Source organism: Chroicocephalus ridibundus, chromosome 7 (genome assembly GCF_963924245.1).
Source record: "Chroicocephalus ridibundus chromosome 7, bChrRid1.1, whole genome shotgun sequence".
Lineage (NCBI taxonomy): Eukaryota > Metazoa > Chordata > Aves > Charadriiformes > Laridae > Chroicocephalus > Chroicocephalus ridibundus.
The window spans coordinates 53,387,326-53,414,435 of NC_086290.1; the positions used below are offsets into that span (position 1 = coordinate 53,387,326).

Below are 27,110 nucleotides of genomic sequence, written 5' to 3' on the forward strand. Positions count from 1 at the left end.
ATTTGTGGAAGGCATTTTGGCTTGTTTTATTCATTGCTGCTGAAAAGCTATTTTCAGAGCTGTCAGGTCCATAAATACTAGCAATGAACAGGTATAATTGCCACACATTTAAAATAGCTTGTACACATGGAAGGGGATGGTATCCTTAATGTCAGATATACCTTGAAAAATGGCCAAATTGCAAGCCTCATATGCAAAAATATTCTCAAATTTTAATGGATTAGAACAAGGACAGTAGCTTGCTGAAACTTGTTGTTCTCTGCATTGTACTAATTACCTCTGCATGTCAGGTGCTGCTGGAAATTTGTTTTCCGTTTGGTGAATTGTTATTTCAGAGTCAAACTAATTTTAGAATATTTCCGGCAACTGCATTGACTGATCATATTGCAATCTTGTGAATATGGAAAAGCCATGAGAGTTAAAAATGTGATTGTCACAGTTAGTCTTAGTCTTTCACAGCCAAAAGCTATTAAAGCAACAGAAAATTGCATAGCTTCTCCTGAAAAGCATATCTCTAAGTATTTTTTTTCAGTATAACATTTATATATTTTCAATTTAACATTCATTTATTTGAGGGGTAAAAAACATTGCAGCTCTTTTTGAAGAGGTAGCCCACAGTTGCTGCTGCTGATGTTGTTGCTGGATTTTGTTTTTATTTTTTTAGGTTTGTGTATACTGCATCATCAGTGAGTCATAAGCCCCAAGAGAATGCATATCAATGCAAGAATCAGAAAAGCAGTTTTAAGTTCCTGATTAGTTGTTTTTCACTAGTAGTTCAGAAGCAGTTGTAGTTTCTAAGAAGCTATAATCCAGATAATAGTGTAATATGATCTCAATTCTAAAAGTTCCTATTATAACAATATCTTAGAGAAGTAACAGCTAATTCAACAAGGTGTATGATCAGGTTCATGTTGTATGACAAAGAGCAATTAAGGCTATCCAGGAAAAGATTCAAAAGCATTTGGATAGCCTTTTTTTTTTTTTACATTTTGGTTAGTTGTATATTTTTTCAGTTGTTTCAAACAACGCATAAGAGTATCTGAGTGTAATACCTACCCTGTTTCATGTTGAAATGTTAAAGTTACCAGATGTCCTTGATTCATCTTGGCAGTCCCCATGTGCTTTTCATCATTTGTCTAATTGCAAAGGACACTAATTAAAATGAAATAGAGTAGAACTCTGTACTTGGGATACTTTGTCAAGTTTTGGCACTACGGTCAAGTTAGTATTGTTTTGCTTCAATATTAAATAAAGAGCTTATGGCTCTAAGCCATGCTGACATTTGTTCCTGGGAGGGAAGGTGAAAAACCATTCTTATTAACCTGCAACGTGGAACATATGGTAGCTGTGGGCGGTATGGCTAAGTTAGGCAGCCAGGAACCTGCTATCACTTCGCTATGTGGAGACAGTGGGGTGGGCAATTACCACAGAAGGTAGCCACGCTTACTTACTGCTGTCCAGAAAAGGAAGCTCTAGATAAAATGTATTCTCAAGTAAAGCACTCAGCTATCGGAGACGTGTTTGATACTATTATGAAATGTTTTTAACATTTAGTAACTCTGGAAGCTAAATTTAGAGTGCCTCGGTGCACTCTGGGCTGCTGGGTAGCAGCAATATGCATAGTTCCTATGTCATGAGGTTAGGTGGATGGAGTCAACTCACAATTCATAAAATTTTGAGTCTGAAATAATTGGTTTGCAACATACTGTCAAATAGAGGATAAGACTCACACCTGACTTGAGAAGGAAACACAGGTGTTTGTATCCTTTCTGGCTATATCACGTTGTTGTTTTTTGGGTTTTTTTGGTTTGTTTGGTTTTTGTTTGTTTGGTTTTTTTTTTTAAGAAGGTTTTACAGTGTTGTTTTGGAAGAAATTTATTTTATTTTAACCTTAAAATGATGTCTTCCTCTGTCTCATTTTGCTGGTGAAAAATAAGCAGGATTTGAGCAGGCCTTGGGGAGGTGACCTGAATTGTATGGAGTGCAAAAAGAAGTGCTTTTTAATTTTTTTGTAACCTTTAGAAGTTATTCCTGTACACTGACAAGTACAAAACATGTAGGGGCATTAAGAATGATTTGACAATATTTAATGTACCTATGATATATGCTCTGATACCATACAAAAGAGTATAATGGGAAAACCCAATGGTAAATAAATTGCCTTTCTAAAGTGATCTCTGTAAAAAGTAGGGCTTTTGCAATAAACCAGAATTAATTTTAGAAGCTATATTCTGTTTTGCTGGCAGGATGAAACCACCAGAAGAGTAAATATTTCCAGGCCTTTTGCAGTTCTCATTTTGAAGGTGTGTCTACTGTTGAATGTAGTGTTGTACATGGGATAATACGTGAAATAATGCTTGCAATACACTGTTGAAAGAGACTACAATTCTTTATATGTATTCACATGATCAATATGTCACCTCGTGAATGTGAATATATATATGTCTGTTCTTTTTATAGCTCTTCAAACTCAATGAGATAATTATTGTTCAATTTACTGAAATAGTTTCAAGTTGCTTAAGAGTAAGAACAGCAAGAATTTGAAAGGAATATAGTGAGAAGACTCTTGTTGACAAGCCGCACCAAGCTCCAGTTAATTTTCTTAGGTTCAGTCTTTGTTCAACTGTGGTTTTAAAAAGTACAGTAACTTCCATTACCACAGTTTTACTGGCTCCTTTACCATAATAAGTACTATATTAGGATGTTCTTAAATGCCAAAGTCCTTATCTCTGTTTCTTTCTCTCTCCTTTTTTTTTTCTTTGTCAAAGAAAAGGGTTTTGAGGTCAAGTCAGCTTTTCCAGTTTAGTAGTCAAATATTATTCTGAAATATCCACATCCATTGCAAAACACAAGATTTCAGGCCCAAATCCCATTTCCAGCTGTCATGGAAATTTCCAGTCCCATTCCAAAGGAAAATTCCATTTTCAGCCTTCCATTCAGACCCCTGTTTAGGAAAGGGGGTTCTTTGAATAGCAATAGTGAGAAACAGGATATTAGTCCATGCCTTTTTAGTCAGATTTGGAAATCTGCTGGAGAAAAGTACGTGGAAGAAAGAACTAATGAAAAGCTGAGCCCTTCAAAATGACTAAAGAGGTTTGGAATACTGTCAAAGCAGATACAGCACAATGTACCTCGTTTCCCATTAACAAAGGCAAAGACAAAATTTGTTACGTCATAAAACCTTTGACTGCCTGATTGAAGTGTGCCTGTAGATTGGTGCCCATGGGATCGCATCAGCAAACACAGCTGACCACAGAACACTTAGAAGTGTGGTCTGGATGTTGTCAAATCATGAGACCATCCTGCAGGCAGGAGCACAGCAGAGTCCAATATCTTCTTGTTCAGGTTGATCCACTTCAGCAATCAGTCACTCTTGGTTATCATAATTTCCTTTCACTGCGAAATGGAGATGAGGGGCGCAGACCTTCTGGATATCAGTGAACACCAGAGCGCTCTGTCAGTGTTACCGTGCCAGGCCCTTCCTCTGTACTTTCCATTTTGCAACACATTTCATCTGAGGCTGAAGGCCCACAGTACTGTACTGTGTGAATACAACGCTACTGGAATTTCTAAACCTGAAGCTCACTTTTGCTCAGAGGAGGCAATACAAAACGGTGTGCCACTTAAATACCATTTATACATTGTTCTAGGGATTTAATGGTGCGTGCATATTCTGCCCATTAGAGGTGGAGGGTGAAGTTCATTCTAAAATGAGAGCGAAGTTTAAGCCAGGCTTGTTAAGGCAGGTGCCTGGTGGGATTTAAAAAATTATATTGGTTCTTCTACAGACTTACTTTAAATGACTTGTTCATCATCTTACTGTAAATTAGATTCCTGATTCTGTGATATCCTGCTCCAGTGACAAGACCTTGAATTTTATAGTCATCTATTTAGAAATGTCTCTTAAAAAACCCAACTCAAAACTTTAAAAATATCATCCACTTACATGAGTACCAGAAACCAACCACTGTTATGTCCAAACTGGCCATTGTTGTTGTAATACATGTGCTACAAGAGTACAGATAAAATAGACTGGTAGGATTCACAGACTTTGATGTATGTATGCAGCTGATGCTAACTTCTTTGAACAGTCTGAAATTCTGTGATTTAGCCACATAAATTTGCGTTAATTATACAAAATGATGAATGAATAAATGCCCTTTAGAGAGATACATTTACGTGATGTATTTCATAACAGTTACAGTCAAATGTGTAGTAAGCTTATATAGTAAAAAAAAGTGTTACAAATTATGTTACAATCTCATATTGACATGTTATACTTCATAGCCATAATATTCATGTTAAGGAGACAACTCATTCTTTCATCCAAAACATTTTATTTTAGCAATATATATAATCCAAAAATAATCACTTAGTAAGTGTGGTTAACTATGTTGCTGAAACTGTAGTGGTTCACACTAAATAAATTAGAGTATTAGAACTTACGTGTCATAAACTTAAAACTCTAAAATAATGCAATGCAAGATACCAAGCTGAGCAAGCATTCAAACAGTATGTTTGGAGGCTTTAAGAAAAGTTAGAAGCATTTATTGAGGTCTGTAGAGCTTCCTTTTTACTTTCCTATATGCGTTGCTATATATTTTATATTTTAAACATTCCTGCTTCTCATTGTTCGATACTGAAATGTGATTTTTTAAAATTTTTTTTTAATATCCGGATGCTTCTCTAGTTCCATTTAAATCAATGGCAATTAATTCTTGTCATAAAGTGAACAGTATTAGCTATAATTCTTGAAGAATGACTTAGTAAAATACATACTTTTCTATGCATCCTTTCAGCATATAAGCTAACATTTTTACTGCTCGTATAGTGATTGAATATTGCTTTTAATACCATTTATATTTCTATGTAGTTAAAACTGTAGATCTTGTACTCTCTAATAAATAGATAGTGCATATTGTACAAATATTGCTTGCTTGCAGGAAGCAAGACAGTAGATTACAGTTTAGCAGTGGGTGCATTTGTGGGTGAAATTCAGTACTGGGAAGGGGGCCAGTTCCCAGTGATTTCATTCTTCAGTATAGAACATTATTGCCGAAATCTTGCACTAGCCAAGGGAAGCCAGCTCTCCTGACCCTAATCATCCCAAATGACTGGATGGCTAGAAGCCAGGAGAGGTTGGGTACACAGGCTGGGGAGCCAGGGAGAGGGGAAGCCCGGGAGCAGGCAGCAGCTGGCACCAGTTCCTTCTGGTGCAGAGGAGGGCTGGGCAGGTGGCTCGGTGGCCCTAAGACACTGCCAGCTCCGGCAGCCGGTGGCTCACATTCCCCTACAGCCAGGCTCCTGTGTGCATGCTCTTAGCAGGGCCCTTGTCCTTGAACTGCTTGGGAACTACAGATCAACTTGCCTGGTTCTCATCCTGTAAAAAAAATTATTATTTCCCTCATGTGCTCTCTTGTAATATTTGTGTTACTACAATGTAAGTGCTCTATTTATTCAGTTTCCCTCAAGGTACTCTGTCTTAGGACAAGAAAGCATCAAGCCATACTTCAAAACTTAATGAAATACATTTAATATAGAACTAGCACATGTTAAACAGTATAATACAGCTTGATGTTTCTAAATAATTATGATCCCAAGCATGGTAAAGACAATCTCTTCTGAGAAGCTGGAGCACAATGACTCGTCCTTCCAACTTGCATATCTTCTTTTATTCAGAAAAAGGGTGAGGTTAAAAAGGCAGGCAGTAAGGATTTCACCCTTGTTGTTAATCCATGAAATGCCTTAGAATAAATCTAAGTTTAGTCCCTCCAAAGTAACTAAAGTCACTGAAATTCAACAGAAGAATAGATGTTATATTTTAAATGTACTTCTCGCAGCACTGTATTCAAAATTCAACTGAATCTCCTTCCACATTAGTCAACCAGCTTCTAATTGACTTCAGTACAAGACTGATTGTGTAACTTGAACCTTGGCTACACCTTCTTACCTTCAGGTAAGCTATTTCTTCTCCGTGTTTTCTTAAATTTATTCTAGTTGGAAGCTAGTTGGTTTCTCAGTGTTTCATAATGGAAGAGGTGCGGAACACGTACAATCAGGAAGAAATAATTTGTTATTTTCCCTGCCCGAACTACAGAGTTTCAAAGCAGGATTCTGGGCTTGAGAAGAAGGTTACTGTGACCACAGTGTTTTCCTGTTGCCAAGCCCTGTGGTAGATACTGTATTCTTGGTGTGGTTCCTACACCACAAGTAAATGTCACCCCTACCAAATGGAATAATTCTAAACTCAGCATGATAGTTAAAGCTCTTGGCTTTAAGTCCCCTAGAAAACTGGGACTTAAGCAGCAAATCAAACCAAATTTTATTTTTGATTCAGTGCCCTGACATTGGCTAGTTAGAATCTTACTTTTTGTGCAGTCATAAAATTCTCTCATGCCACTCACTGTTGTGCACAGATGCCGTGAAATGCAAGAGAATTCCAGGCACATGTAAGAAAATATCAACTTGCCATGGAAGATTTATTGGTGAGGCAATGGTCAAATTCTTTCTTTATACGCAATTCTAAGCCTGGAACAGCTTCCTAGTCTCCAGCAGATGAGAACGAAATCTGGCTCATTTAATCTAATTTTGTCTCCACCAACAGATCCTTCTCTCTAGTTCTGGTCTGCAGAGCTGATTTTTGTAATAGCTTCAATATGAAAAAAAAAAAATTTAGATCTCAGCACAGAGAGCCTTAAGTGCTTCCTTTGGATGTTTTGTAACTCCCACTGTTAACCAGTAACTATGCAATTTTTAAAAATTTTGATAATGATGCCTGAAATACTAGAAGATCTAATGTTTACTCAGACAAAACAATTTATCTTGGTATAACAGGATCAGCATCTCAGCTGGGGCTTCTGGGTGCTATTCTACTACAAACAAATTAAAAAAACCCAGTCATCTGAAATTAATAGTATATTGGAGACATGTCCTTACGCTCCTCGCACATGGAAGAACGTGTTGAGGTTATTAAATCAGAACACAGTAAATTGAGAGAAATGGATTTTTCCATAAATACCAAACACATTAGATAGCAGCTATCACTAGCAACCAGCAGTGCTGCTTAAAATATTGCTACAACACTCTTAATGGATGGTTTTCCTTGTGGCTATGCAGGCATGTGTGCTGTGCTAGCTCCCCCCTGCTCTTGCACTGCAATACGTAGGAAGCTATTATTCCCAAATGGAGCGTTTGCTTGCTGACATCACATGCGGTAGGATCCTTTTGTTTGCCTGTGTGTCCTGCATTGAAATGTTTGTCTGAGTCACGAATCCCGCCACCTTTCTTTCCCTATGTCATGCTTGCTTGAGAGCTTCTCCCTGACTCACATTTTTTAAATTTTGACACAGCCCAGTTTGCTGCATGACAATTGAATACTTTTCCTTTTAATATTTTATTATGTAATTTATATCTAAACACTATAATGATCCAAAAATCACTGCCACATCTTTTTGCAGCTTTTTGAATAGAGAGGTTTTGTGACTCAGGTTCAGCACTGAATTTTGTTTCAAGGCAAAGTCAGCTTAGTGTTACTAAATTAAAAATTAAAGATAGTGACTCCCACAACTTGAATTCTCCATTTAGCCTGCTGGCTGAGTTTCCTCAGATATAACATTATTGAGCACTATGCCAGAAAGGGGGTCATATGCGTGCATGTGTATGGACAAACACTTTTACAATTGAAGTAATTACTGTTTAGCACTGCAGTACCTTTCTTCTCCTCTAATAATCTTACTGATTTGTTTTCTCTTAATAAAAAGAGGACAAATCCCTGCTGCATTTTTAGTGTACATTCATTCTTTAATTTGGTTTAGATTCTGGAGCTGCTAATATATCGCTGGTGTCTAAGAAGCCTGGGTTTCCTCTTTACTAAAGCCACAAATGAAATGGATTCTTAGTACAGAATCTTCATTCTGAATGCTTTGGTAAAATAAGAACATGGATGCTAAGGGCTATGCAGCAGTTTGGTTCAAGCTTGAGTGATGGTAAAATATTCTTAGTTACTAAGATAGGAACATAGAATTACCATGCTGGGTTAAATCTTTTGCCCTTTAGATCTAGTCTCATCTCTATTGTTACCCCTACAAGATAAATGAGAAGTTCAAAACAGTGCTTTGATTGTCCTTGATCAAGGACTTTGCAGCAGGTAAGGGCTAATGCCCCAATCTGGTATAGCATTTCAGCATGTATTTATCTTTGAGCATCCATCAGCAGCTCCACTGCCTTCTGCCCTGGTCGGAGGCACGTGAGCAGATTGCTGCAGGAGACCTTGTTAAAATTCAGATACACAGAAAACCAGAGGAGTAATCAAGACCTGTGTCATTAAATGTACTGTATTAGATGCTCGCATCTAATTATTTTTTACCCAGAGTAAAAGAATTAGTTGTATTCTCCATTTCCCCCAAAAAAGCTGAAGCCTCTTGCTGTAGAAAACATAGATTTTTATTATAAAATTACGCCATACACAAAGGAATTTCCTGCGACAGAAATTTGCATATTGCAGTCTTTATGTTAAAACAATGTCCAGAGTAGGAATTTAAGTTAGAGTCTCTCAGGCTGCCTTTGGCTGCATGTTCACTATGCAACTGTTCTAATGGAGGACAACATTTTTTAACATTCAATTTTTGAGTCGCTATTACTTTTCTCTCCTTGGCCGTTTGCAAGGGTTCATTTCAGTATCTTCTGCATTTTGAGTGACGGCTGGAGGCTGCACATCTCGGAAACCATGAGACTGTAACATATAAGCAAGATCACGTGATAACACTTCTATGGATATAAAGCATGAGTAACTAGTTCCCAGAAGATCAGAATAAGGTATGATGCTGTCATTTATTTTAGATGAGCGGCCACAGAACATTTATAGACCAGGCTAAGCTCAGAACTGCAAGCTTTTCAACACGCATGCCAAATAATAACTGTCTCTCCTCATTTTATTTTTTAAAGATACTTAATTTTCACCAGGCTATCATTTTCATTTTACCGCTAATAACCCCTATGGCTATGAAGCATTGCTTGTCTGTAAATTAACTTATGTTGCCTATTTAAATAAATGAAAAGCCAAATCCTTCAGCCATTATTCAAGCCCCCACAGAAGCAAGGAGATAACTGCATTAATTGCCTCAGTCATTTTCAGAAACAAAACTGAATTTCTAAAACCTAAGATATTTTTGTTTCATATATCTACTTAATGAACTGAAAACATCAATGAGACATTGTAAGAGAACAGCATCTCTGAATCAGTCTCTAGACTGCAAAGACTGTCCCAGCATAGTAATTCATGGGACTCAATGGTATGAGAACTGCCAAAAACTAAATGTAGAAGTGAAAACTAGATGCTGCTACTCAGGAGAGAGCTTGAAGTGACCTATTTGGCTTAGTACCATTAGTATTTTCTGTTACTTTAGCTCACAATTCACTGATTTTCAAAGATTTTGAAATATGAAAGATCTGGAAAATCAGTGTGTTAAATATGTCATCAATGCAGATGAAGACACTGAGATGTGAAGCCTGCAACTCTGTCTTCCTATCTCCAGACAAATGCTGCGCGGGGAGCACTGCTGACAGATCGGTGAAATCTCTCACTGCACCACAGACTTAGAGACAAAAAAAGGGGTTAATCAGAAGAAGAAATTGCTTTGGGGATCCTAAATGCTCAGGTAGAGACAATGTGAGGATGAGAGCATTTCAGGAAAGCTGACATTTTAGGTTGGTGCAGTGTGAAAAAGCAGGCAGAATTACTATCAGACACGTGACTTTTCTAAAATGCCAGTGTGTCCCACACCAAGATCAATCCAAACCAAAACCCAATCGAAATGTTTTGCTTAAGTTTCCCATCTCTGCATTTCTATTTCTAAATGCCTCACCTCACGCAGACTGCTATGTTTTTAAGGAAACAAACGGCAAGAGGTGCCACAAGGGCAGCGTTTGTGCAGTCCCTCTGCTATTATAAGCAACTCAAGTGTTATTCTAAATAGCATAATGGGGAATCTTCAAGTCTAGTGTTTCACTGCTGCTTGCATCTAATCTCTGCCATTTCCCTTAGGCACAAAGGTGCATCTGTAGCCAAGAATCCACTTAATCCAGCATGCTAGACTCCCAGCAAAAGCATTCCGATGGTTATAAAGGCCAGAACGCGATAAAGTAGGCTGCTTAGTATGGATGTTTTGCATTTAGTTAAAGCCATGTACCTTCTGGGCATAGCCCCTGGAAAATATAAGAATTTTTTATATATCTGTGAAGGTTGTTAGTAGTTTTTAGATGGAGAGAACGTAGCTAACAGAACCAAGGCTTAAAAAGGCTAACTGGACCTTCAAAGCTCAGATAGTCTACAGTATTTTGAGTTGTTTTTTAACATCTTCTGGTGTATACAGACTGTATCAAGACTGACAAAGGTAGATGGCTTTAGTACTTGAGTGGTATTCTCATTATGAGTCTGGCAGACCCTCCACAGTTCAGGGCAATACTGACAATTCCTACCCAGAATATAGGTCTTGGGTTTCTCTCTTTCACGATCAAATAATCAGGTCACATTACTTGGGGAATTTAGGTGAATCAGATGATCTACTTGCTCCCTTGTGCATAAATCAATTTACATTTCTATACTCTGCATTTAAGAATGAATCCTTATCAGCCTGTGAAAGAAACTCCGTTTCTTTTGGTAGGTGTTCCACAGCTTCCACTCTCAGCAGGACTGGTGACCGACTTGCCAGTATGCTGGAAAGGACACAGCTGAAAAAGAACTAGAGCTCGGTCACTAAGTTAGACACTTCTCCGTCGGCTTACAGGCACTGAAGAGCCAGTTGGTCAATGGTACCAATTTGTATAAGCCTAAACATCTTTGAGGATCTAGGCTTCAGGAATTTATTATTTCTTTTAATTATCTTTTTTTGTATGCTGGCTACACACAGATGTGCTAGATCAGATTTGGAAACATTGAACATGTATTTACATCTTCCAGTTAAACTATGGAAATAGGAATGAGAAATGGTAACAGCAGACTGTTATCATCAGACCTGAATTTCATGAAAGCAACAGGGATAATACATTTTTTACTTACAGAAACCATCTGCTGAAGAAGCTCAACAGGATTAAGGGAAAAAACACAGGGATAATCTTAAATTTTAACTAATCTTTGATTAGGATACATTCTCAACTGTATTTCAAGATTGTGTGCATTCACACAGAAGAGCGCATAGTTATTTTATAATGGATATAAAACTGAAAGGAAAAGGCAATTAAACTGTCTAAGATAAAATCCATCTGTTTGTCAGCTGGAGAGAAAGGGCTGCACACTCACATCACATGATCCAAACAACCTTGGGATGTAGTCCCACTTACCCGTCCAGTCTTTACAGAACTAAGAATATATATATATTTGCAGTATTTCTTCTGTCCAGGTGAATACATTCAGGGTTAAAAAAAAAACAAACTTATTTCTGTTCAATAGTTTGAAGTTCTCATTTTATGGCAGCATTAAAATCTGCAGGAAATGCTATGGCAACGTGTTTCCATGAGGACACATAGCAAATAGTTATAGCATGTACCTATGTATCTGACATTTGAAGATACGAGTGCCGAGTGGTGGGGTTTTTTTTAAACCTAAATACAGCTTAGACAGTATGTATTCTCATTAATATGTATCTAAGCACTCCACAAAAGAAAATAATCGCAGGATTTAACTAGGGATGAATAAGGACTCAAGCCATAAGCTGGAAGCTCCTCATATAATAGTGACAGCAGAGAAAAATCTGTATATATTGGCTGGTCATAGGGTCACCAGTAGAATGGAGCTACGAAAGAGATAAATACAACCCAGGTTATATCAGGCAATGCACTTAAAGCAGAGATGTGGAAATATGTATGGCACTGGTGATACCTCTGGAAGACCATGTATGATTCTGGTCACCCTTGTCCTAGAAAGATAAACTCAGCTGGAACAGAGAAGAGCCACTCGGGAAACAACAACCTACCTGACAAGGGAGAAAACAGCTTGGCTTGAACAAGTCTCCCAAAATGAAGACTCAGAGAGTGCATGATTGTTCTCTGTAATTGCACTTAGGCCAAAAGTTAACATCAAGGGCAGAAAAAATAAGCAGTACTAGCACAAGAACAGATGGGGACAGGCTGTCTGTAAATTTGATCTGGAAATCAAAATGTTTAACTCTTAAGAGGACTAACACGCTGGGTCATTTTTCTAAAGAGAAAAGGTGCAAAATATTCATAAACCAGGAAACATCCTAATATTGCTGGTTACCTTCTGAAGGCAACTGAAAGACAACACTAAGAAAGCAAACAGCATTCTCAGATTTGTCTATGTATCTGAAAATTCCTTTACAGCTAGCAATTTGCTCCCATCTCTGTATCTCCATCCCAAAAGAAATACTAACTGTAATGTGATAAGGTATGGTTGACTCCTTTTGACTCGGTGATTTGTACAACGTTGCCAACCTGATTAAACAAAAACCAGATAATTATGATTAGTGAATATAATAATAATAATAAAAATTACAATAACCAAATGATCAGACCCAAGTTTTCCCACAAACATGGGGTAGATGACCAGTGGAATACTTATGTATGTCTTTTCATATAGGTCACTTAAACTATGGATGCCAAATTCCCATCTTTGCTTGACCTGTCAGCTAAAATACAATGTAGACCTACTAAAAAGTGTGAATGATTAATTAGCCTTGTTTCATCACAGCATTTGATCATTATGAATTAATTCCAAATGCCACTTTCTTAAAATGCAACCAAAAAGGTTTTGAGCAGAATTCTTTCCTACTCCGTTAAGCACTCATTTGTTCGTTGACCTCTTAAACTTGGGAGATAACCTCAAGAATTCAAATACTTCTAAGGGAGGTTTTTTTCCTAGAGATTTCACAAGCCTGTCAATATAACCTAGTGGATGGAGAATAAGATGTTCTATTTCTAAGCCTGACCCTGCCACTGACGTACAGCATAACCTTGAGAAAATCGTTTCCCTTGTAATTTCTACTCTAACACTTCCTTGATTTTGTGCATTTAGACTCTAAGCAGTGCATCTCGATTTGTGCTTATACAGCACCTAGCCCAATAACATGCTTGCATATTATGGATAATAATATAGATAGAAGATCTATAATATAGGTAGAAGATCTATAATACAGGTAGAAGATCGCAAAGCAGCTCAAAAGCAAGGGATTTTTCAAGCAGTCCCATGGCTGCTAGTCTGCACTGTGCCCACCTTCCCAAAACTTACACTTACATAAAGCCAACATAGAATGTGTTCTGCTCTCTGTATCAAGACACCCTGCCAAAGATCCTGTTAATTATTTTTGGGTTTTTTTTTCCTCCCTGAGGTGCCATTCTATTAGAGAGCACGTAATTACAGCCTGAGGAACACTGCCACTTCATATTAGCTACACAGGGAATTCCTCAGAACATTTAAGTGGTGGGTTAGACTTTACAAAATAGCCTAAATCCGAAGCTGCTGCAGCCATGCTTTTACAAGCGCTCAGCTGGAGCTCTGCTGCATGCCTCTGACTCAACAGGATCTTTCCTTACTGCAATGAGAACCCTTATAATTAAGCTCTGACATTTTCAGTAGTAGAGAGAAAGAAAAAGACAGGTATCATATTTGGGCAAAGCACAGTTTAAAAAAAAAAAAAAGAAAAGTAAATGGATTCCCAGATGGTCATCTTTGTGTCTCAATAACCTAATATAGACACAAGAACAACAAAACCACGATGTATCAGCAGGTATAGGTAGTTCATTCCAGAGAGGCAGTTGTAGTTGGTTCTGCAGGCCCCACTCCATATTAGCTGCATATTTAGAACAGTAAATAAAACATGTTTGTCTATTTTTGGCTTGCTTTCTGGAACCTGTATCCACAACTTTCTTCGCTGTGTCACAGAAGAAAAAAGCTCTTTACTTTTGATATATAAAATTAACTTTTGTTCGTTCTGCAATCATTATGTTGATGCAACTTCTGTCTTATAAAGGCTGTTAACTAATCAGTGATGTTAATTTAATACCAAATTAAATAGCCTGCTGTAAACATTCTGCATTGCCTTCAAACTTAGAATTTTAAAAACAAAACTCCACAAGGAAGCATCACTGCATTTCTCTTTCAAGTTTAACAAGCCAAACTATTCACAACAACATTCCAGTACCATTTTTGTTCACCGTTTGCAGAAGATTACAGAATTGAAGCAAGGCTTCTTAATCTCAAATTGTTGCATTTTGATACTATATACAATACAAATTTAACTGACCAGGAAGGAGAAGTGAGCTTGCAATGCAGTGAAGAGAGGAAAAAAGAACTAGAAAACAGAAAAGATCTCAATGCAACAGACAGAACTTCATACTGTTTTTAGAAGGGTCATCCTTATTCCTTCTAAAATCATCTTCCGTAGGTCAGCTCTGCATCGGGAGTAAATGCAGCTGTCTCTCTACCTCTCTGCAGGTCACTGTAACTTGGTATCTGCATAGCTGTCCAGTTTTGCAGAACCATCCTGCTGCATTTAAAAGCAGAAAGGTCCAACGGCTGCCACTGGGGCTTAGAGGCCAGTAGCCCTACAGTCTGTCCTCCTGAGAATCTCTGTCTAGGTGGAAAGCTGCCTTTGGCATCTTTGGCTTTGTACTGACTGAGGCCTAAAAGACTGCAGCAAAGAAATTCTACTCCCTGCTCACAAAATGCAGATAGTAAAAAAAAAATTTCTACTTTGCCACCAGATCCTAAATTCTTGTGTCTGAGCAACTGCCACTAGGATGTTCTATTTTGATGAGACAGGGCATCTTGTCAGAAAGAAAAGTACAAGCAGCAAGCTGACCATGGTGAGGAGGAGGAGCATGCCAGTGCAGCCCGCACTGTCTCAGGCTGAACTAGAAAGCTCCTCTCGGGCCTCAGTAGCCTGGGACACGGCAGACTAAGGCCAGAATTCAAATTAAAATCCCTGCTTGGCCACTAGGGCCAGCCTGAGAAAGACTCTCAAATGTCACATTTGTCAGTATTATTATGTAGCTTACTGGCCTACATTTTCACTTACCTCTGACTGTTGTCCCAGTGGAAGATTAAACGGACAGTAGCAGCATGTCCCCAGCTTTCTCCTGGGTAACACAAAATGTTAAGCCATTTTATTTATCTCCTATAACAGCAGCAGCATCAGTAAATTGAACTAAAATTTACAGTCTTCCAAAAAAAACCCACCAAAACCCATGATTAAAACATATATACCTTCCTTACAGTAATGAATCACATCTTTTTCATATGTTCAAGGATTTCACAACCAGTTTATCAAATATACTGAGACAATTAATAACCTCTGTACTCACAGCGTGTTTTATAGAAAGCTTGATGCAATACTTCCATATTTGTAGAAAGCTTTTATATATACACCTAATAAATGACAGGTACTACACAAATCTTGAAAACAGAGGCAGCATGCAGAAAAGATATTTCTAATTACTACTGAAGAAGTCTAGTGAGTATGTCTAAATCCTACTTCAAAATTGCGATATTCTGTCTCTCAGGCATAATTATGAGCAAACATCACTCCCTTTGGGATACAAGCTTTGGGAGAAAGTCAATGATTATTAAAGTATTAAGGGCCCCTGAAGCAGTCTTCTGCTTCTGACAGCAAAATGCAAAGGAACACAACCAAAAGCAAGGGGTGGGGGTGCTGGGTGGAAAGAGAGAAGGCAGTTTGGATTGCTATCCTATTTCAGGGGAAAGAGTCCTACTGTTGCAGTTCACACCTGACCACAGGCTCAGTCAATTTATAGACAATTTTACTGTGTGTTTTCCTCTGTTTATCCCAGGAGGCGGTCAGTAGTCCAAAAATAGATTGCCTTTTAAACCAGCCGTTTTGGTTAAGTGCTAGAAGCCTCTCCTGTTCACCTGCACGCAGCCCTGTAACTTCCGAATCACTTGTTGGTCTCCATCACGCCACCAGCCCCACATGCCCCATGTGCTCCAGTATTCATTATAGCACGGGGAAGAAAAAGAATGATTCAGCTGTAATGAAGACATACACCTTCCAGGTGTCCTACCAGATCTTGTTCCACTATATCTAAGTTGAGTTTAAAGATTTTGGCTATCAGATACGGTTCCGAGTCAGAGATCAAAACACATTTTACAATGGGTACAAATTCCGTAACAGAATGTTTCCAACTGTATTGAATATGAGAGAAAAATGCTACTGTAAAATGATGTATTTCTGAGTTAAACTGGCTGCAGATTAATATTTGACCTCCTTTCTAAATATATCCAGTAGAATGTCTAGGAACACCCAGCTTAGCTCTCACTAGTGGGAAAGAAAGCTGTCCCCTTCAAAAAGCTCTTGACTTGATACCTTGCAGCATCTGTGGGGTTGTTTTTTTTTCATAATTAAGAACTTCCCTTCTGCTAGGAAGCTGAAGAAGAGTTTAGAGATTAATGTGCTTGTGAAATCTTAGAAAAGGCTGTTACTAAGGCTTACCAATCAATGGGGAAAATAACCTATATAGGGGAGGCAATAGGAGTGATTTTACTTGAGGTTTTGCTGCTGACCTCTCCCCTCAATGGTTCCTTTGCCTAAAACCAACCATGGAGGAGCAGGACGTTCTTTAGCCTATACGATGAGACTGTTGAAATAGCATCCCTTCAGAGCGGGTCATAAAAACCACCTTGTATTCCACCAGCTCAATACTTGCACCGAGTCTATGGAATAAATTCACATCTTTGTACCACTCAAGATATCACTGTTTAGGATGAGGGGAATATCTCTTAGCTTAAATATTTTACCAACTGGGACAAACTTTAATTTTTGCAAGAGTACACACTACTCAGTTTAACAATACTATGTTGTTACACACATTCTGGTGAGAGTCACAGTCATGGGTCAATACACGGTTATGTCAAATGTTTGGAAAAGAAAATATGCACAAGATAGAAGATGGTATCTTTGAATTATAACCTAAACGTCTTCACATTCTTTACTGTCCCTATGACTCAATAAACACAACAGCTCTCAAACAACACTGGCTATTAAAAAAAGACAGCATCTATTAGCTTTACTTGAGTTTGTAGACAGAAAGGCTGCCAAAAATAATACATCAGAGAGCAAGAGGCAAAAATGACAAAAAGGGTCAGAAACCAGAAGCTGGATCTTTATCTGCATGCACAGCTCAAAATTCCACATTCTTCACATTCTCGAAGGAGACAGCCTGTAGTTGTTCGTTTTATCTTACATCTGTGCCAAACGGTTCAATGCCTGTACAGACAGTGAGAACATTTTTGCCTTTTAACTGTCCCTTTCTGCTCCCTCCCCTCCAGAACAAGGGAATCATTACTTAGTTCACAGAAACTGAAGCTGTGGACTGAGAATTTGTGCCCTTTAAGTGCATCATAAAATAATACAACATTACAACCTGAAATAGGGTTTAAACACTGAGCTTTTTCTTAATTTGTCAAAATCTCTACTTCAGAAGAACTGTTCTATTTTCCCCTGTGACCACAGCAGAAGAGTCTATATAAGGTACTCTGCTCGTTACAGGAGCAGCCTGTAAAAAACACTTAAAGTCACTATGGGCAGGCTGTAGTTGAGGATCCCAGATAGAACTTCCCTCTACATCCTAACTGTAGAGAGCAACGGGTAGAGAGTTCCAGCTATGCAGCAAATATGAAATGCCTTTGCAAATAATTAATGGAACGTGTTCAAGTATAATGGCAAAATAAACAATTTAAACTGTTTTGGAGAGGCAGTGAATGATTCTCGGGAATTTAGGAAATCGCAGCATAGTTTGAGGTGTGCAACCATTAAGCTGTGTTTTTCTGTTAGTGCTTTAACCTGTTCATCACCACATTACTACTAGAGGTTTCGTGCCCCCAGGTCCATCCCTACATTTTTTGCATGATCATTCACTAGCCAATTTCAGTCCGAATTACTGATTCCTCAGAGGTTTGCTTATTATTGACACAGCTCAAGCTTACTCGGCCCACTTTTGGCAAAAACATATTGGGAGACAATCACACAAAGAGCTCAGCCAGCACACAGGATGCGGCAGTGACCTCCAGCAGGGTAGTGGCCTCCTTGGCTGACACAGCTGCAGCTGGAATAGAGGTAACTCCACGGCCCACGATCCTCAGGGGAAGGCTGCAATACATTAGCTGCACGTCCAAAAACCTAGTTATGCGGAGAGTTTTTAGTACCTAGTGCTTCTCCAGAAAGGGCGATTCAGTCATCTTAAAGAATACTGATAGACCTAATATCGTTTAGTATTAAAAATTTTGGTTTAAAAAGGAAAAAAAAATCCAGCAACACTCTCAATCTGTGAGTTTATGCAATCTGAAAATGCCATGATTTTTAAAAGTATTTGTAATTGCTTTTCAAAAATCTAACCAGGATTCTAATCTGCACACTATGTTTGAGTTTAGAATAAAATCAGATAGTTGCTAGTTATAATTACAATGCTGACATTGATAAGCACTACTGTAGAGTTCCACAATGCTAGCAGTTCCAGACAGGTCTAATAGTTTCTCCATGGATTCTGCTACATTGCAGATATTCAGCAAACATTTTCATTTTCTTTGTACACAATACCAAAAGAAAGGAAGTCATATATTTGAGGATTAACTCAGTTTTCAACTCACAAGCAAAACACCTACCTAAAGCAGGAACCAATGTGGACTGGCTCTGTCCAATCCTTGTTGTCATTTGGTTTGTCAGAACTACCTAAAAGAGGAAACAGAAGCAAACAAGAAAATCTCCAGAAAAGAAGTGTACTGGTGGGAGGGAAGAGAGGGATTTTTCAAAAAGCTTTTACCAATAAAGTAGTTACTCAGGCAAAACTCTTGCCTACTGTACTGTAATGAAGCTTCTGTGTTAACAAGAAGAAACCGTAAAGGTGCCTCATCCTTTCTCAATAGCCAAAACAAGAGAACCCTGCAAAATGTATTTTCAATTTGTATTGAAGGTAGATTTCTTTCATTCAAGACTTTACAGACACATAAATTTCTCCCTTCCCAAGGGATGCAAACTCTACACAACTTGTATATTCCACCGTATTTGTACTAAATGCTGTTTGGATCTGTATTTAGATGCACATGACTTGTACTAGCCCTCTATGAAGAGATAGATTTCAGTCACTGTGGCATAAATGAACTTCGTGGTGCTGCTCAAAACACGTATAAGCCTAGTGATTAACAGAATTTCTGCACCTTGTAGTCTAAAAATGCGCAAGTGGGTACAATACAAAGCAGAATGAAAGTGAACAGACAGAGCGGGGGAGTGTTTTCGCAGCACGAATCACTCGTAGGAGGTTCACAGACAGTCTAGGTTAGATCCCTGGTAGAAGTGGGGGTGGGTGAGACAGAAAAGAGCCAGGAATATTAATTGCAAAGTTCATTAAAAATGAAAAATAAAGAATTGTACCTATCTTAAACCCTAGGGGCTTTCATTGTTTGACATGCTTGTATGATTCTTGCTTGAACAGTTATAAATGTGCGCTAGAGCAAGCAATTCCACTGAGTGCACACCAAAACATTTACATAGCTGAAAGCCCCAAGACATATATTGCGTATTTTAGAGAAGTAACTCCTCATACATGGATGGTAACAGCCCCAGACAGGTTCCCCATCTCACTGCTGGAGAAGGGCTGGTCCGGGCATGCCAGCACAACCCACTGAGTTCAGCTTTAGAAACTAAAGGAACTTATTTCCTACCATATCAGAGCATTCAGGCTGCCCAGCAATCTCTGGCACGCAAGCTGAATTTAGACTGCTTGCAAGCTACGTGAAACTAACTCAAAAACTAACAAGAGGGCCACTCTGAGCTAAATTATTTCTGAAGCTCTGTGATTGATCTCTTCTTTAGCAAGTGTTTATTTAGCAAGCGTTTGTACTAAACTCCTCACTTGTTCAATAGAAATAAGTTATATGTTTCCGTTGACCAAAGAAAAAGAAGACTGTACAATGACAACTGCTCCTGTTCAAGGTCACCAGGTACCCAATTTATGAGTGAAAGCACTCAGTAAACTGGAGGCTGTGCAAATCGAGCAGTCACATAACACTTATCTCCCTCAGTGCCCACACCAGCAGGAAGAAGCTTCATAATTCATGTCAGGGCAGGAGAGAGGGGACGCTTTCAGCAGCAAGGCCAATCGCCCAGCCCAGGCGGAATGCAGAGCTGTGCTCTTTCCCTTCCTGCCGCTATCGGAGGAAGCACAAGGGGAGGCTTATTTTTAGCAGTTACGAACAAAAGCCAATTGCGCAAGAGAGTTGTGGGTGACAAGGTTGCAAGTCACCTGGAAACAGTTACAGGCACAAGCACCATTTTGAGCTCTAATTCCTGAACAATGCTTTTCTGTGCTGTGAAAGACTTGCCAAAACAACTTCTGGAACAGATGTAGCTTCTGAGTGCCATCTGCTGGCTACACGGCTGCAGATTTGCTGGTCTCCATATTGGCGTAAATGAGGTAGAAACAATGCCCAGGAAGGAAGCTATGGGTTTCCATGGATGCCAGGAGATCAAGCCAAACTAGCAGATAAAGTGGTTTTCCTCCCCAAGAACAGTTCCTCCGCAAAGACCGTAGTTTATTTTTAAATGAAGAGTGGAAAGTTATGTTGGAACTGCTAAATACTCTGATGTATTTTAATGCATGTGCTTTGTAGGTAAAAGTCACCAAAGAAGCATTTCTTGTCCAACGAAATCATTAAAGAAAATTATGTGAAACAGCACGGCAAATTGATATGTCACCATTTAAGATCCACAGGATGCTTTTAATGCAAATTTTACTTATTTTGGCAGGTCTAGGAATTTTCCACCTGAACGGTTTTGCCTGCGCAATCCATCTAAATTTACTAACCAAACCAGCAAACACAAATGTAGAGGGCATTCTTGCAGTTTTATTTTGCTATTTATAGACAATCACAAATCACATTTGCTTAATTCTTTGTAATGTATTTATTCCAAAGTAGCATCTTTTGTGGTGTAAATCTGCTCTGGACTTACCGCTGATTTATGATCATTTGCTAGGATGATCAGCTGCTGTGCCAGACCATTCAAAAGTCTTGTTCTAAGTGAGAGGTCCTCAAAGTCATGGCGAAAAGGAAATGCAATTCCATCAACTACCACCAGTCGGACCTAAATGCAGAAGAAAAGGAAAAACTACCATTACTACTCTACAAACAATGACAAAAGCAGTAAGACATCTTTTTAAGTGCATTAGAATGTTTTATGTAACGTGATGATAATCTTTTATTTCATACACAGATGTGCATGACAGTATAACACCTATTGTCTCTCTATATATATCGGAGACAACCAGCACTGCACAAGAGTGCAGGGTAAAGAGCCTCGAGCTCCCAACACAGTAATACACTTGCTACGGCAGTACTGCATTATTCATAGCTACTAGCTCAGGCCATAGCTGCACTAGCTTAAACAACACGCTGCACTAAGCTCTCCCATTAGTTAACTCGGCACAGAGCTGCCCTTCCGCCTGTTTCCAGTTTCAGAGCTCGCTCACTTACAGCTGACACACCTCTGTAGCACCTGGTACGGAATATAAAATAACAAAGCTGGACTTAAAGCCTTGCAGAAGAGAAGCTGGAGAAAAAAAATAAAATCATTAAACATCCAAATTGTACTTCATTCGACTCTCCACAAATTTATTTCACCTTCTCCCTCAAAAATTAAATCCAAACTAAAACTAGAATACATGCTGTCTGTAGTCACTGTTAAAATAACTCCTCTGATTCTAAGGCTCATATCAGTGATCTATCTTAGAAACATGGATTTTAACAGATGCTCGAAGACATTCCAGACGCTATGCAATGGAGCTGAGTATCTGTCTTGCCTGAAGATGTTTGCTTTGCTGAATTATTTCTTTTGTAGCAATCATTAGCTGAATCTAGAGCACAATGCTGCCGCTGGCTCATCACCCTCAAGACACTATATAAACATTAGTCTGGGATTTTGATTTATTCTAGCTTCATTTATTGCACCTGTTTTGATGACCCAAGTTTGTCTGAAATACAGAAGGGAGATGGATAGTCCTACAGCATCTGCATGTTCAGATGTCACTCAAATCCTAGGTATCTAAAAGTTCTTGCATTAATGTACACGATAACAAATTGGAAACAATACAAGAAAACTGTGTTTCTCTATTATTGATTTAATTCATTATTGGGAAGTAGCTTTATGACTGGAATATACAAGCCTGCAGCGAACATCACTCTGTACAATGGCCCTGGGCCTCCAATTGAAAAAAAAAAAAATTCATTTGAAAAAGAAGATTAAAAAGTAAGAATTAAAATAAGATATTCTTCTGTTTTCTCATTTTTCCCCCTTCCTGCAAATTCTTTTCTATGACCCTGTACGTCTTCCTCACACGTAATTTTTTTGCTTTAAGAGCAATCAGTTTAACAGTATAAATACGACTCATGGTAGAAAGGAATGTATACAGAGTAATATGACTTGCCTGTCAAATGAATATATCCAGGTACGGTGCAATTTACTTTATTCTCCCAGTTGCACTTGTTATAAAATAGCAAACAAGTAAACTTAATCGAAAGTAGGCTATATCGCAAAAGCTTGGTAACACACATGCCTTCTCTATGTCAGTTTGTCTCTACTAGACTTAAAGAATTATGTTTATTATGACGAGTATTTTCTAACATAGTCTTTTTTGTATTATTGGTCTTTCTTGTATTATTAACAAGATCTCAAACTACATCATATTACCAAATGACACTCTCTACAACTACGTATCTCTCAAAAAAACCCTAAAAGCTGGAGGTTTCCTGTGGTCCAAGTCTCAGCTCCAGGTCTGCACAGTGGGATCCGACTAATTTTAATGAGAGCTGGACTGCAATGAGCAATCTGTCAAGTCACTTATAGCCTGTCCAAGGAATCACCGGAAGGTCTTACAGTTCTCCTGCAACCTTCAGTATTTCAGGCTGCAGGCCAAGCACAGATGGTACCAGAGAACTGCAACCCAATGTAACTGTGCTAATGAAGCCATGTACTTTCCACAAGAGCAAACACAACAGGGCACCGTTAGTACCTGGCAGAGAAAGGGAAATACCAGACTACACTAAGCAAAAGTAAGACTCCCATCTGCGCTTTCAAGAACATAACAGCTTCCAAAAATGGAAATGATATGCAAAAGACAATCTAACTAAACAACACTGATTTGTGCTCTGTTAGAATGAGGCACAAGTCATCTTCCCTGAATCCTGTTAGGGAGTGATCTGCTGTGCAGAATCTAGAAATCTGGAAGGGAGGTGGTGAAAATCTGCCTTACAATAGCATTTCCCTAAGACGCTAGGTACTAGGAAACTTTTTGGCTGTAGTCCACCCAAGAGTCAAGCTGCAGGCTCTGGTTGCTTGTAGCAACAGAAGATGTATTGGAAAGAAGGAGAAGAGTCACTTTCTGGATGCCAAGATGGCGCAGGATGCTTCTGGGATCTTCTAGGACAAAAAAAAAATGGCACTAAGCCTTTCTGATACCCCTGCATCATGGTCATCACATGCACACCTGGCTCAGAGACTCTTTGGTAAAGCAGTTGTGTGATAATTCGTAACGCAGTGCTCACAGAAACATAACACGTGGCAACATAGATCCAGTATCCTCACCTGGAAGTGGAGATCCAGGATGATGGCAGCAGTGGTAGCGAAAGCAAATTACTCTCAAGAGTAACTGGGAAGGGAATGAAAAAGCTAACATGCAAGTAAGCTTTACATTTGTACTCTGGCATCAGCCAATACATTGCTGCCAACCTGCTAAGGTACTAAGGTGTTACTCGTGTTACTCGTTATACCAGATTAGTATCCCTGAAAACCTTTACTGTGAAGATGAGTCATATCTTCTGGTAAATCCACAATAACCCTTACCTTTGAATGTTCTGAAAGAAAGTCTGGGAGGAGGTAGACCTGTGCAAGAAGCTCTATATAGTCACGGCAACGGAAGTAATATATGTGAGAAAGGATACTTTCAAGAGAGAAAGTCTCCAAAGCTTTTAGATGATCTGAGAACAAATAAATAGATGAGTAAATGAGTCAGAAGTCTGTGCTAGCATATTGCCACTTTCATCATTCTACCAAACTATGCCTTCCACATATAGCAACGGCAAAACCCCCAGAAACAGGAACAGTCAAGGTAAAGAATGTGGGAAACATACCCTCCATCTGGCTTGAAAGTCAAGAAGGAGGTGAGCAGATGCTATCTCAGCATTTGCACAGAGATACACCGGAGCCTCCACGGGAGTTCTCCAAAAATGAAAAATTTATTTCTGAAGAAAGAACTTTTCCAGTAAATCATTTTCAAGCCAGAACACCACTGGAGGACAACAGTGACTATTAAGCATCCATTGTTTAATGCACAGGCAGTAGCTCATTTAATATGGTGTCCTCTTACCTCTGTTCAAACAGAAGTTTACTGGATAAAATACTCTAAGAGTAACAAAAAAGTTGTGTCAGTATCCCCAACACACTGGTGACTTACAGAATAAAACTCTTCATTAAATGCAACCCAGCTATATTGACCTTATGAAGGAGCTGAATTCCAGCTGCAGTTTTACAATATGGGGCTTCAGCAGCAACACTGTCTTAATAAATTCTGCCATTCTTCTTCTCTCTCCCCAGCTGCTCCTCCTGCCCCTGTGTTGCAGCACAATATCCCTCTGTTTTGGACAGTGTTGTGTTTGGGTTTTGCTGTACATTCAATCATTAAAGTGATCTGTGTTAAAAAAAAAGAAAAAGCCCAAACCCACATACCTAAAAACCCCACAAATCACCACATAGAAAAAAAATTAATTCTTAAAGTAGATCAGCTCAGTCTGCAGCATGGCTCCGCACACTGATGCAGTTCAGGGTATGATACATACAGGCAGAAATTAAAGGCTGGCAGCATGAATTCCTTAAGCCAGCGCTGCTGCTGAAACCCTCCAACTGTAAAACTGCAGCCTACGAGACACTCATTTCACTCAGATCCTTGCCTGCTAGGCAGAAAGAAATGACTTAGCAACGTACCTTCTTCTTGATGAGCTTCAGCAATAAGCTGGCAATGCTGCACACAGGCAGTTGCAATATCCACTACTCTGTCTACCATAAAACTCCCTTCAGTGTCAATGAACACGGCTTCTCCAGCTACGCCCCCAAAGCACTCTGGGATCTGCACGTCGACTGCCAACTGCATGCTGCCATGGGAAACAGAAAAAAGAAATATATTTACATCACAAAGCTCTCCTCCCCTCCCAGCTCACTCCTAAAGTGACCTTTCTGCTGAGGAATACATGGAACAGGAAGCAGTACAGCCATTATATTTATAATGCTGTGTAAGAATCAGAGATTGCAGTCATGACAACAAGAAAAATGAACTTTCTTCATAATTAATCTAAACAAAGAAAAGTGATTCTCAGCTGCACAAAAGTAATCTAAAAATAAAATACCACAGCTGTGTTTTCCCAACACCGGGTGCTCCACAGATCTCGGTGATTTTTGTTAGCTGCACACCACCTCCCAGAATATTGTCTAGTGCTGAACAAAAGGTGATGATGAAGCCCTGGGCTTGTTCCTCTTCCAGAAGTTCCAGCGCTGTGCACTTTCTGGTGGCGCCTGATGCCCCAGCAGTCCTTGCTGCATCCCCATGACACTCCTGCCTCACAACCTGTAATGCTTCCAGTGCCTCTTCTTTGGAGATTCCAATTTCTAGAAGAGTCAAAACCATGAAACGCTACCTTATTTATATAAACAGTGATTTATTTAAAGCATAAAGAGATAATTCAATTTGTTTGACAGAACCTGATCATTCTGCCACGTAACACAAAAATATTAATCCTTTTAGTATAACGATGCACACAGCTTGCCAACATCTCTGGAACTAATGATGTGATTTTCAAAAGAACTCAGAGCAATGATGCCCTGTGTTCAGAATTCAGGTGACAGCAAGTGATCTGCAAATCAATAAAATCAAAACTGCTGTGGACGTGTCTGTCAAAATAGACGTGGATGAGATCTGGCAGAGCAAGTCACGTATTCCGCACTGAATGTGCTATCATATTAATTTCATTTGAAGCAAATAAGGTCCTGTAAAAGAAGTCAGGCTGCAGACTCGTAAGTGACAGTGACACCTACTGATGGTACCCTGCCAGGGCCGAGCACCTTATGTGTTATTTTTAGACTTGAAACACAGTGTGAGTGACAGAGATGAGATACCTGCAAATTTCTCTGCGTGTCTGTACACACACATACCCGTCAGGATCAAGCTACTTCATTTTGATCTTCAAGGCAAAACTATTACCACATATTATCACAGCCAACAAAACTACTGATAATCAAAATCTCGATCCACTTCTAACAATGGCTGTGCAAATCTTAGTTTAGCTTCTTCGAAAAAGCAACTTCCTGACCTCATAGGAGTTTATCTTGTTTAAAGTGTGTGGAGTTGGGGTAAGAAGAGGAACAAGAGAGACAGAATACTCTGGTGGTTCTTTCTCTGTATCCCATTTACATCACGCAGTGTAAAACCGATCTTTTGTCAGAATCGTGGGGGTTTGGTGTGTTGGGGTTTTTTTTGCTCGGGCAAAAGGTGAGTCGGTAAATATTACTTTTCCCATTTCTCCAGACTCGCCGAGGTCCCAGGGAGTTTCCCAGGGGAGCTGCTCCTTCAGTCGCTGACCTGCCCAAGCTGCTTCATATGCATTAACCACCTAAATACGCGAAACCCTCCTCAAACACCATCCTCGCTAACAACCTGCTCCGAAAGCTTCGCGGAAACGAGCGGCTTCGTGAAGGGCTGCGAGGGGGGGTGGGGGGGAGAACCCGCCCAAAGCGGGGAGGCCCGTGAGGCGGCCTAAGGGCCCCGGAACCGCCGGTACCTTTGCTCAGCCCGCAGGGGCCGGTCTCCAGCAGCTCCTGCGCCGTCTGGAAGCCGGCGGCGACGAGCCTCGCCCGCAGACCGGGGGCCAGCGGCAGGCTGCCCACCTCCCGCTGCATGCCGGGGCTGACGGGGCCGGTGGCGGTGGCGGTGGCGGTGGCGGGGCCGGCGCGGCCGGGCGCCGCTGGGCCGCCACAGGGCCCGGCCCCGCCCACAGACGCGCGAGGCGGGAGGGAGGGGGGAGGAGGGGGGAAGAGGCGGCCACGCAT

At 39.7% G+C, this 27,110-nt stretch overlaps 1 protein-coding gene across 3 annotated transcripts; it reads right to left on the bottom strand.

The window, feature by feature from the left end:
* Positions 1-8,424: 8,424 nt before the first annotated feature.
* Positions 8,425-26,997, bottom strand: RAD51C (RAD51 paralog C). Of its 3 annotated transcripts, none has more exons than XM_063341315.1 (9): positions 26,843-26,997; positions 25,415-25,673; positions 24,996-25,162; positions 23,859-23,992; positions 20,973-21,104; positions 18,629-18,695; positions 15,030-15,090; positions 12,387-12,447; positions 8,425-8,731 (listed from the first exon to the last, which is right to left on the bottom strand). In XM_063341315.1, the coding sequence occupies exons 1-9, from the start codon at positions 26,958-26,960 to the stop codon at positions 8,636-8,638; spliced, it is 1,095 nt and encodes a 364-aa protein (XP_063197385.1). In that variant the 5' UTR covers positions 26,961-26,997; the 3' UTR covers positions 8,425-8,635. The 3 variants fall into 3 exon arrangements, 2 of the variants coding, with proteins under 2 accessions (XP_063197385.1, XP_063197384.1); XR_010071974.1 differs by having other exon boundaries at positions 8,629-8,731; positions 11,057-12,447; XM_063341314.1 differs by having other exon boundaries at positions 8,425-12,447.
* Positions 26,998-27,110: the final 113 nt, after the last annotated feature.